Here is a 12500-nt window from a genome sequence, read left to right as displayed (position 1 = left end):
TGTGGGTTCTGCTTTTCTTCTGTGGTTTATTTGTTTGTCTGAGGAAGCTCTCACAAGCTCTCTTTCGGTCCTTCACGTAATGGTTCCTTCCATGTCTCTGTCCCTCAGGTTGTGTGTGTGTGTGTGTGTATAGTGTTCTACTCTTCTGCTGCCTGCTCTGTCTCTTCTCCTCCGATGTTTCTCACTAAGGACACACACGGCGTGTCGATGCCGTTGATATTTAATTTCTCAGCGAGTCACACTGCGCTGCTTCCACAAATCAGCTTTCAGAGGAGCAGAATGTAGCCGTTAAGCCCACAACAGATTAAACGACACACTACATCGCTCTACTTCATCCATCCATCTTCTATACCGCTTAATCCTTTTCAGGGTCACGGGGAACCTGGAGCCTATCCCAGGGAGCATGGGGCACAAGGCAGGGTACACCCTGTACCATCGCAGGGCACAATCACATACACACACACACATTCATACACTACGGACACTTTAGACACTCCAATCAGCCTACCATGCATGTCTTTGGACTGGGGGAGGAAACCGGAGTACCCGGAGGAAACCCCCGCAGCACGGGGGAACATGCAAACTCCCCACACACAGGTCCCCGGCGGGAATCGAACCCCCGAACCTGGAGGTGTGAGGCGGACGTGCTAACCACTAAGCCACCGTGCGCCCCACCTCTCTATTATTATAATAGGTTGACCGTTTTATTGATTAATTGGCACCAATAACCGGTTGTGGAAGCAGCGCAGTGCGACTCGCTGAGAAATTAAATATCAACGGCATCGACACGCCGTGTGTGTCCTTAGTGAGAAACATCGGAGGAGAAGAGACAGAGCAGGCAGCTGGAACTATCCATAGTTTTTCCTGGGAGTGGCTGAGAAGGGTCCGCTGTCATCATACAGTACGAGAGTGGCCTCTAGAGGCGAAATAAAAACTATCACGGACTAATTTTGTTGTGTTATTGGAAGTGTTTTTTTAATTCAGTTTGGCTGTATATATTTTTATTTTATTTAATATTTATTCAAAGTTAATATTATATATTTATTTCATTAAAAACGAAATACAGTACATTGTCATGGTACAGTCAGTACTGTTTATTTTAGTAATAAAGTTCAGTAATATTTTACATTGAGTTATCAGCAGGTAAGCCCCGCCCAACTTACTTACAGTATCAGTAAATCCACTATTGGTCCACCTCTAATTATTATTATTATTATTTATTTTTTATAATTTATTTTAAGTTCTTATTATGATGCATTAAAAGGGATCCCAGGAAACATGGCAAACTCAATCTCTTTTTCTCTCTCCGTCTGTTTCCCTCTATCTCCTTTTCTTTCTCACCCTCTTGCTATCTCTCTCCCTCTTTCTTTCCCTCTATATTTCTGAATCTGTGTCCCTCTATCTCCCTTTCTCTCACCCTCTCTCTTTCCCTCTATCTCTCCCTCTCTCTGTTTCCCTCCATCACTCTCTCTCCCTCTCTCTTTCTTGCTTTCCATCTGTTTCCCTCTATCTTTCTCTTACCTTTCTTCTTTCTTTCTTTGTATCTCCTTCTCTTTGCCTGCTAAATGCTTGTACGTATCTTTCTCTCTCTGTCTGTCGCTCTCTCTCTCTTCCTGTGTCTTTCTCTTTCTGTCGCTCTCTTCGTTGTGTCTCTATTTCTGTCTCTTTCTTTCTCTCTCTCTTCTTCTGTCTGTCTCTCTCTGTGACACACACACTTTCTTCATCTCTCACCCTTTATCTCTCTTCCTCTGTCTCTCTCATCATCTCTGTACCTCTTTCGGTCTGTCTCTTTCTCCCTCATTCGCACGCACACACACTCTCTCCCTCTCATTCTCTCCCTCTCATTCTCTCTCTCTCTCAGTTTTAGACAGTAAAGCAATAGACTCCAACCAGCCCATGAATGCCCTGATGCGGCTGAATCAGATCCGTCCCGGTCTGCAGTACAAGCTCCTGTCTCAGTCCGGTCCGGTTCACGCTCCCGTCTTCACCATGTCCGTGGACGTGGACGGAACCGTCTACGAAGCCTCGGGTTCTTCCAAGAAAACGGCCAAGCTGCACGTAGCTGTTAAGGTAACGTGCAGTACGTGGAAAGTGTAACACGCTCCAAAAAACAAACAAACATGTGTACGGTTGAATGCACAAGTTTGTGCACCTTGAGGTGTGTTTCGGTTCCACAAATAACAAAGATGGTCAGGTAGCGGATGTTAGACGCTGAAATGTGTGTAAGAGTATTCGAGAACTAAACTGAATTCAAACTAATTGGTCAAAAACAAAAGCTTTACAAGTGTTACAATAAGAACAAAAAATATCTAAATAAATAAATAACCTTTTTAAATGGCACAGACTCGCATTCCTGCCACAGCTCCGTTAACTTTTACAGATCTCCAGTGCATCCCTGTGCAGATCAATAAAAAAAAGATCAACCCGAAGCACTTCAATTCTCCACGTAAAAAACCGGAACCCCGGCTGTTACCGTAGTAACCAAACAAAGCGAGTTTGTCACGTAGCGATAACACAGTACAGACCTCCGTGATGTAGCAGAGCTTAGCAATAAACTGCAGCTGTGACTATGTAGTTTTTATACACACACACACACACACACACACACACTCTCAGCGGGCACGGTAATGCCGGGGTCAGAATCTGAGCTGTTCCAGGCTGATTGTGAACAAAGCGACTTTGGAGAAGCGAGCCGGTCTAATCCTCTTTCCTCCAGAGCATAGCCATAAAAGGCACCAGTTAGGGTCCACACACACACACACACACACACACGATTCAGCTAGAAGGATGCTGAGAATTGAATCACTGAGCCGAATAGCACTTTCTGATTCAATCCAATTCAGTGTAACCAGGAAAAAGTGTACGCGCTTCAGAAGTGTAGCAGGAACAGCGTTACAGGATTCCTGAAATCCTCAACAACACCACTGTTTTTCTTCCTTTACCCAAAAGAAATTTAAAAACAGATATCGTGTAAGGAATAATTCAGTGTGTGTGTGTGTGGTGCATCGTATCAGTTTTATCTTTTGATCTGTTTTGATCTCACCAGTCTCTCTCTTTTTTAAAATCTCTCTTGGTTAATAAAACAAAAAACAAACGCAGCTTGTAACGTTACAGAGAAACCACAGATAAAGCGTGAACTCCTGTCCTGAAGATGTCTGACTGTTACAGAGCGCTGACACTGGAGACTCCTTCCCAGAATGTTAAACGTCTCCTTACAAAAAAAATGTTTATGTAAGCACTCTCATGCCATCACTGTGTAAGTCGTTACTATAGAAACGATACGATAACGATGCCGTAGAAACGCTACAAGAAGTTGCTAATCACCAGACCGGAATCCCGAGTCGAACAGCGCTGTCGTATGAAGACCGCTGCTGTGCTCGTGGAGACGTGTGAGTGATCGTTTGCGAGCTGCGATAACGTCATTTCACACTGGAACATTCAGCGCACAAAGGAGAAAAAAAAAAAACATGGACGCCTCTACGAAAGAGTGCGTTTTGTTTGCTCTTTCAGCGCACGTAAAGCTCATAGTAAGGTACTTTACCTGCACGTTTACAGTCACAGGGCTGGGTGGCTAAGCATTCATGCAGCTGAAGCTGTAGCTTAGCAACAAGATAGCCGGCTAACGTTAGCGATAACTCTGTGAAGGTCTCTGTGATTAGCACGGTCAGCGTTATAGCTTTAACCAAGTGCCGTGTTTAACCAAGTGGGACTTTACACTGTCCACTCACTGCGTGAGGCGGCCATGTTGATTTGGCGTCACTCCGTAAATGGGGAAGGAACTGGAAGTTGAGAAGAAGACCCGAGTTGTCGAGTTGAGATCGCAAGTCCAGAGGGTGTGGTTTATTTTTATTTATTTATTTAAATAGTTTTTAGGCGGAGAATTACAAGTTTGCCTCGAACACAGACGAAGTGAAATCGTTCTTATTGATTTTTCTTTTTTTAAGTAAATTTTCCTCTACTTTTCCAGTAAAAGTAATTCCGGTTCCATTACACATCCCTGGAGGTTTTATTCTCACTGAAGCGGTGATTTAGTACACCTTTTAACATCTTATTCAAAACCGTATCCGACCTAATGATTATAGAAGTCCTGTCTGATAATATCCTGGAGATTTCTGATCTCGTTTTTAAACGCGAGGCTTTTGTTCCATATTTGCGGACTGTACCGCTTTAATCTTCAATGCTTTAATCCATCGACTCCTTGGGATTGATTTTAGGATTAAATCAATAATATATTCCTGCTTTGCCAGAAGAGCTTTACTGACGACAACATGTCTTTATAAGCCCTGTTTGTGGGTCTTTTTTTTTTTTAAATGCTAATTATGCTGATGAAGTAAATCTCGAGCTGAATCTGTGGAATCTTCTCCAACGTTCTCGCTGTAATATTGTACAAAATCACTGTTTGTTTTTTTTTCCTTGAGTATACTTGTTCTGCGGTGGTTCCAGAGCCGTACACTCAGTGTATCGACGTGAATATCAACGCCGCGTTCGACTCGACTTCTCACCTTTAAACCAGTCAGACTGCAGCATGTACACGTATTACGTTTGGATCGTATTCCACTAAATCTCTAACACTGACTGTAGATCAGCGATTTGAGGAGAGAAATATGCATCGCTCATTACAGTTAGATAGCTAGCTTAGTTAAGGGGTGTGCAGACTTGTGCACCCAGGTTACTGTACTCTAAAACATTTTATTTATTTTGAGATCCGACATGATTATGGTTTCTTTTCTCCCCCCACGTTTAGAAGGGGTGTGTAGACTTTTCATATCCACTGTGACACTAAGAGAACAGCGATGTTTTGTATTTTCACGTGTGCAAAATTTCCTACAGTCTTCTGTGTTTTAGCCATATTTTATATTTATATATATATATATATATAAAAACGACAACATTTTTCGGTACATTTCCTTATAACGTACTTAAACGCGAGTTCGGGGTCAAACAAACAAACAAAACTGAATCCTGTAAATTCCCTAGACAAGCGTTCGGCTTTATTGAGAATGTGATTTCAGGAGCGTGTGTTTATAGTGCGAGTGGTGAGGAGGAAATCTAAAATGGTGGCCACTAAATTGTATAACAAGGGGGAAAAAAAAATAAATCAAACAGTGTAATGTGTGTGTATGTATTTGTGTAAAGGTTTGATGTGTGTACACACACCCGTGTTTGGAGTTATTCGAGCGTGTATAATGAGAGTGTGTGTGTGTGTGTGTGTGTGTGTGTGTGACGGACAGGTGCTGCAGGCGATGGGATACCCAACAGGCTTCGACACAGACCTGGACTCCATGAGTGCAGATGAGAAGTCAGACAGCGAGGGCAAGAGCGAGACCTCGACACACTCGTGCAATAACACATCACACACCACAGACAGCTCCAGCACACTGGAGGTACACACACACACGCACACACACACACACACACAAAGCCTTTAGTGTGTTTAGGTCCTTTAGTCGGGTGAGAACACACTCGAGATCACACCCGGGTCTGAACACATCCTCCACCCTAGTGAACTCTAGCGAGAAAGCGATTCAATCGACTCTGAATCGACTCACCCGCAGGAAGCGAACCGGACGCCAAAGCCGCTAAACTGTTCCAAAGGACGGAGCTGTAGCGCTGCAGAAATGGACTTTTGGACCGACGAACAAAACAAGAAGAGAAAATAAACACGGTTAAAACAATCGAGTAAGAGAATTAAAAGAAGTGAAATTACATAAAAGAGGAAGGAACGATCTACCGAAGATATTTTCAGCCCTTCACGTCGCTCAGACGCTTTTCAGTGTGTGTAATTGCATGTGGTGTGAAACCAGGCAGACTCGATAGACGTTATAGGTGGGAAAACTCTGTAACTCGCTACGCATTTCCTTCCTGACCGTATGCCTCAGACATTCGCTCTAATTACTTACTTAAGTCAGCTTTGTTAAATAACTAAGGACGATATAGCTGCAAGCTGCAGTGGCGGATTCCTCCTCGAGAGAGCGGACCGTTTCAGTACTGTCGTGGTAGAGAAACGTGTCCCACAGATACAACGTTTCAACACGTTTGGATCGATGTTAGATTTGAAGGTGGTTTTTGTAGTTTTCCACAAATGATCATTGTAGAGAAAAATCCATCAGGCAGACATTATGGGTTCTTCAGACCTTTTTGTTCCCCATGAGTGACGAGGCAGGTGATGAACACCGGTAAAAGCCGAGCCACGTTCATGGTACCTAAAACACAGGGTTGGCACGAACTAAACTCAAACTTACCTAAACCAGCTTCATGGTACAGGCCCCTGACCTCTTATTTATTAGCATGTTTCTGTATACAAACAGCTGTAAAAGAGCGTGCGTGTGTGTGTGTGTGTGTGTGTGTGTGTGCGCGTGTGTGTGTGTGTAGGTACGAACTCAGGGTCCTATTCTGACGGCGAGCGGTAAGAACCCAGTGATGGAGCTGAACGAGAAACGGCGAGGCCTCAAATACGAGCTGATCTCCGAGAGCGGCGGCAGCCACGACAAACGCTTCGTCATGGAGGCGAGTCACATGGCGATCCCGTCACTGGAAGCTCCGTGTGTGTGTGTGTGTGTGTGTGTGTGTGTGTGTGTGTGTGTGTGTGTGTAGTTTTCTTTTTCTATCAGCGAAGAATCTGATTTAAGGCCAGATTTTTTTTTTAATTTATCGTCAGGTGGAGGTCGACGGACAGAAGTTCCGAGGCGCAGGACCTAATAAGAAGGTAGCCAAAGCGAGCGCCGCCCTCGCCGCTCTGGAGAAACTGTTCTCGGGACCCAACGCTGCCGGAAACAAGAAGAAAAAAATCCTCCCTCAGGTCAGTCGTCGTCATCGATAATCAATAAATACCGCGCTCTCTCTCTTTCTCTCTCTCTCTCTCTCTCTCTCTCTCTCTCTCTCTCTCTCGAGTAACGTGATCAGTGACGAGCTGCACATCCTGAAGGTCTTTACATCCATCATCTATACTCTGACCTCGAGCACAAACACACCGCCCGGGTCCACTTCCTGTCAATGTGTACAAACGCTAATCGTTTATTAGACCGTACAGAACAGGAAGTGATGTAACAGACATTTCAATAGTGGTGTAAATTAGAGCTTCAGTTTAATTCGAGACGGCACCGATCCGTATAAAGTGACCGTATAAAGTCACATAAGTTGTATTTAGTTGATTTTTATTAACTTTTTTTAAAAGAATGTCATACCTTCCAGCTTCAAAGCTCTGAGTCTGTGTGTGTGTGTGTGTGTGTGTGTGTTGTAGAATAAAGGAGCGATCGCTGCCGCTGCTGCCGCCGCAGCCGCCTCCGCCGTCGCAGCTCAGGCCGCTCGAGGAAGAGGAAGAGCTGCACTCGCACGCGGAGCCTTCGTCAGCGCCGCCGCCCCAGGCTACGTCACACCAGGTGAAGCAGAGTCACCGTCACCTCGAAGTTGATTATTTTCCTACATCAGCAGATCCCCAAGCGTTTTATACCGTTTATACCACGGCAACATGCCAACAGTGACAGTTTTTAGAACTTTATTAAAGAACGACACGTCATACTTTTTATCCATTTAAAGTGCAGTCTTTAATCCCTAAGACTTTTGTATGTGTGTAATGTAATTATGGTCTAATATGATGAATCTGGTTGTAGACTAAGTTTATGGGTGTGTACATAAATCAGAACGTGACCGTAAATATTGTTGCGTAACAGTGTGTGTAAAACGGTCTCTCCGCAGGTTTCGGAAGCCCGTACGGTTACGGCGCAGCGGCCGCCGCTCCAGCTTACGGTACGTTCCCCCTCCCCCGCCCTTTACCCCCACCCTCCCCCATCCCTGGTACGAGTCTAGGGTCCAAATCTGCCCTGATTCCTTTTCCCCAACTATTTACTCAGCTCTCAATTGGGCCTTGAGCGTGTTTAAAGCCAGCCTTCTGTCTCAGTAAGAACCCATGCTGGCAGATCCCCTGGCCAACGGGAGGACAGGCTCATAACCTTTTGGTTCTTCCTGTAGTTGGAGCAAGCCTTGCTTCGCTTCGGCTGGGTGTGTCGGTGCTGCTCGTCTGAGTCTGCCTGCTTTCCCCAGTCCCCATGTCCTCATGTCCTCATGTCCCGGAGTCTGGACACACGCCTCTTTTTCGCAGTGTCAGAATGGCTCCTGTTGTCTACAGCACTGAGAGACCGCATTCATTCCAAGCAGCCCTGACTACAGAGAGAGAGATACAGAGAGACACACAGGCTATAAATATATACATACAGTACACATGCCAATATACTGTACTTTCATATATACAGTAAAATCTAAATTATTCAACTCCCACTGCAAATCTACAAATGTACAGACTTTCAGCTGTTTGTGATGACCACATCAAACAAAAGTAATTGAAATAGTTCGACACAACGAATACTTTGTGTTTTCCCCAAATTCAACTGAAAATGCAACTTATAATGATTTCTCCAGTTTAAAATTATTCACCCCTTCATGGCGAGCATCTTTAGAGCTCCTTATGCTGTTATGACCTGCTGGAAACGAGATGCAGAGCTTCTGCAGCGTTCCTGAGGAATCTTCTCCCGTTCCTCATGAGCAGTGTCCTCCAGTTCAGTAATATTCTTGGGTTTGCGTGCTGCAACCGCCTTCTTCAAATCCCACCTGAGATCTTCTATGGGGTTCAAGTCAGGTGACTGTGACGGCCCTGTAGAATCTTCCAGGACTTCTTCTGTAACCAAGCCTTGGTGGAATTTGAGGTACGCTTGGGATCATTGTCCTGTTGGAAGGTCCGATGATGCCCAAGCTTCAGCGTCCTCACAGACGGCATGATGTTTTCTCCTGGGATTTCCTGATGCTTTAATGAATCCATCTCACCTTCCACACGCCGCAGGTTTCCAGTGCCAGAGGATGCAGAGCAGCCGCAGAGCATCACCGAGCCTCCACCATGCTCGACTGTGGACAGAGTGTTCTTTAACATTCTTCTTCCTCCAGACGTACCGCTGATCCATCGTGCTGAAAAGGTCCAGTTTTGTTTCATCGCTCCACAGAACACAATCCCAAAACTTCTGTGGATTATTTATATGATTCTGAGCGACTTTTCTTGTGCTTTTGGGTCAGTAGTGCTGAACGTCTTGGAGTTCTGGCATGGAGACTTTCTGAGTTTAGTACACGCCTTACTGTGCTCACTGAAACCTCAGTGTCTGTTACACCAGGTCTCGCTGCAGGTCTTTTACAGTCACTCGAGGGTTTTTCACAACCTGCCTTCTCACAAATCTGCTTGCAGCCGTTTATATCTTCCTTTTTCTGCCCCGTCCGGGTATTTCAGACGTTTTCTACCCCAAGCCAGTTCAGGTATTTCATGTGTTCCAGCTCAAGCACACCTGCTGTAACTAATGAAGCCCTTGATTAGTTTAGTATCAGGTGTGCTCGAGACAACACCTGCTCTGCATATCTGTGCTGTTGTGAGGGAGTCTATTCAGGGGGGTGAATAATTTTAAACTGGAGAATCATTATAAGTTGCATTTTCAGTTGAATTTGGGGAAACCGCTTGAAGCGTTCGTCGTGTCGAACTATTTCAATCGCTTTTGTTTGATGTGTTCATCACAAACAGCTGAAAGTCTGTACATTTTGACAATAAACTTGATTTGCACTGGGGGGGGGGTGAATAATTTTGGTTGCAACTGTACACTCCTATGCGTTGTGTCAACAGTATTCCATTTTTACGCCGGTATTACGTCCTCCCTGCACACTGAATAAGTGTGTACGTGATTACCAAGAAAAAGCTTGCACTGGGAAACGGACAGAAACCCTGCTTACTCCAAAAGGACAGATAAATGTTTAAATTACACGACTGTAAAACTCAAACCCACCAGAACAATAAAGGGTTGAGGATGGGGAAAGACGAGAGAGAGATCAGAGTTCGAGAGAGAGAGAGAGACAGGGAGAGTTACTGAATGAGAGGTGAAGCTGTAACTTTAAGTTTTCCGACGTCTTCAGGACAGAGGAGTTTACGCTTCTTTGCAGTTTCTCAGTAAGACGATGTGACGAGCTGCGTTTAGATTTTTGTCGTATTAACTTGGAGAGAGAATAAAGAGAGACGGGTGAGGAAAAGAGTGTTCGTAGCTGCTATAACGTAAGCAAGAACAGGAACGAACTCGTTTTGTGAGCATTAAATGTAACACTAAACAGATAAAAAGTACGGCGTGGTGTTCCTCAGTACTGTAATTGCTGTTGAACTCGTCGCTTGGTCACGCACCAAGTTATTGATTATTTTACTATGACCGCACCCCACACGCAGAGTTTTTTCATCCAACACCCCTCGTCGTGAGTTTGGAGTGAACATGTTTTCTGTGTTCCTGATGCTCTAATGAAACGGATCTAGTGCAGCTCATGCTCCGGTTCAGACGTCCTGTCGATCCTCTGTATGTTTCACCGATTCGCTTTTCGGGGGACTGATCCTGCTCGTCCCATGCCGGGAATAAGATGACCGCGTGCTCTCGATGCCAAACACAGCCGGCTGTTGATCTGTGTGTGTGTGTGTGTGTGTGTGTGTGTGTGTGTGTGATAGAGCTGCAGACGACTGGCGTGTCTGTTCCGTCATCTCACACACACACCACATAGCTAGGACTCCAGGGTGAAGCGGTCAGCTATATAGAGAAGCTTGTAAAGAGGAGTGTGTTTAAACACACGCAGAATTGTTTGCACAGTAACCACATACACACTACTCAGAAAACTGAGAGGCTCTGTGTAAACACCTATTTTTATTGTGTACACACACACACACACACACACACACACACACACACACACACAGGCATGTACGTTAACTTTATCCTACTCTAGTTTTAACATGTAAATGCTGTAACAGGTCTATTATAACACTTATAACAGGTGTATAATATGGATGTATAGTTGCACACTGCCAGTGAGGAGTTTTTGAACACTTTATGCTAACATCAAAGCAGCAATGCCGTTCCTAAATCAAGAAACGTGTTATTTAATAATAGCCGTGTAATAAAACTGTATTAAATGTACTGCCGGAGACATGAAATTTGATTTAATAACGTTATCATCTAGCACTGGAACTATAAAGTAGATCCGGTTACTTTACACTTTCCTGATGGAAGCCCTGCTGAAATCACAGCCTCGCGTCGTCATCCGAACGAGGTCCGAATCTGGGTTCTGATTGGTCCGATTGTGCAAATGTTCCGTTGAGAGCAGCTCTGACAGTAGTGCAGCAAATGCAGACGACGGGTTTGTGTTAATGTTCTCGTTCTTAGTAGTTATCGTTTCTATAGTAACGGCTCATTCACAGGGATTCAATTCATTCAGTGAACGTCCGCCTCCGAAAACTCCGCCTCCGAATACTCCGCCTCTGTATCTGTTATTCGTATTAGGACGCATTATCTGTTCAGTATTCTGTTACAAAATCCCAATATATAAGTAAATATATACGGGCAAATAATGATCCTCAGTATTAAAACCCGAACACTTTCAGCATCAGCACCGAGCGACAGTATAGAAAAACGACGACGTTGTTGTTGTTAAGTACAGAATCTTCGGTTAGTGTTCGTGGAATCACACGTTTATTTTGAGTCCTCATCACTCCTCCAATATTATTATCCTTTTTATATACTTCAAATCTAACATAATTGAGGTCTAATTAGAAGTATTCGAGACCTTGATCCTTCTGAGTAGACCCGGGCACAGGACCGTCGGAGAGTTTTATCCACAGGTTTATCGGATTGAAATCATTAAAAAGGACGTTTGGATTTCCCCGTTATTTGATTGCCACGCTATTGTTGTATTTTGTTCGTGACCGTAATACTGATTACACTGTGATTTTGCACGTGAGAAACGTCTGCTGAGGTGAGGGGGGGGGATAAATTAGCTGTAAGAAATCATTTAATCACTCAGGATAAGATTTATCTGTATGACGATTCTGTTAAAACTCTCTGATCAGTGATCCGGAGAGCGTAAGGATCTTAATCTGGACGCCGAAGGCCGAGTTGGAGATCAGATGGAGCGCTGCTGTGTTTCTGTAATGGAGATAAAGGTCAAAAGCGAGGCATGAAGAAGGGAAAAAACGTATTTCTAGATGTCTTCAGCCTTGATTTTCCGTTACAGAAGTGTGTCACTTCATTTAGTTAGGGTTATCACACACACACTGACTGAGACGATCGGTTTGTTATCTCATAGCATGAGCAAAAGATTTAGGCTCTCTCTCTCTCACACACACACACACACACACACACAGAGCTCTGTGACGCATGTGTCTCTCTCGAGTGAGTCTCTCTGGTCTCTCCAGGCCAGAGCTGCTTTGAATGAATTTTATGTGTGGGGCGGATAGAAGCAGAAAAAAGCCCTGATGGCTGTTTGGGGTAACTGTGGTTCTGCTCTCTGCCTGCCACATAATGAGCGCACCTCTGGGTGAAGGAAAGCCCGGTATGGTGCTGTCGGAAACCAGCGCTCTCTCTCTCTCTCTCTCTCTCTCTCTCTCTCTCTCTCTCTCTCTGTCTGTTGTCTCTCTGGTCTCGGAGAGCTGTGTGCATGTTCCT

General features: G+C 44.6%; 1 protein-coding gene across 5 annotated transcripts in view; it reads left to right on the top strand.

Moving 5' to 3' along the window:
- The window catches only part of strbp (spermatid perinuclear RNA binding protein), an 83075-nt gene that overhangs the window by 67024 nt on the left and 3551 nt on the right, over window positions 1-12500 (top strand). For all 5 annotated transcript variants that reach the window (XM_053645093.1, XM_053645090.1, XM_053645091.1 and 2 more), the window contains 6 exons: window positions 1862-2070; window positions 5232-5384; window positions 6373-6507; window positions 6659-6799; window positions 7241-7379; window positions 7696-7746. In XM_053645093.1, coding sequence (XP_053501068.1) covers window positions 1862-2070; window positions 5232-5384; window positions 6373-6507; window positions 6659-6799; window positions 7241-7379; window positions 7696-7746 — 828 coding nt within the window. The remainder of the gene's footprint in view (window positions 1-1861; window positions 2071-5231; window positions 5385-6372; window positions 6508-6658; window positions 6800-7240; window positions 7380-7695; window positions 7747-12500) is intronic.

Source organism: Ictalurus furcatus, chromosome 16 (genome assembly GCF_023375685.1).
Source record: "Ictalurus furcatus strain D&B chromosome 16, Billie_1.0, whole genome shotgun sequence".
NCBI lineage: Eukaryota > Metazoa > Chordata > Actinopteri > Siluriformes > Ictaluridae > Ictalurus > Ictalurus furcatus.
The sequence above is the reverse complement of the archived record's forward strand: the minus strand, read 5'-3'. Positions and strand labels throughout refer to the sequence as shown.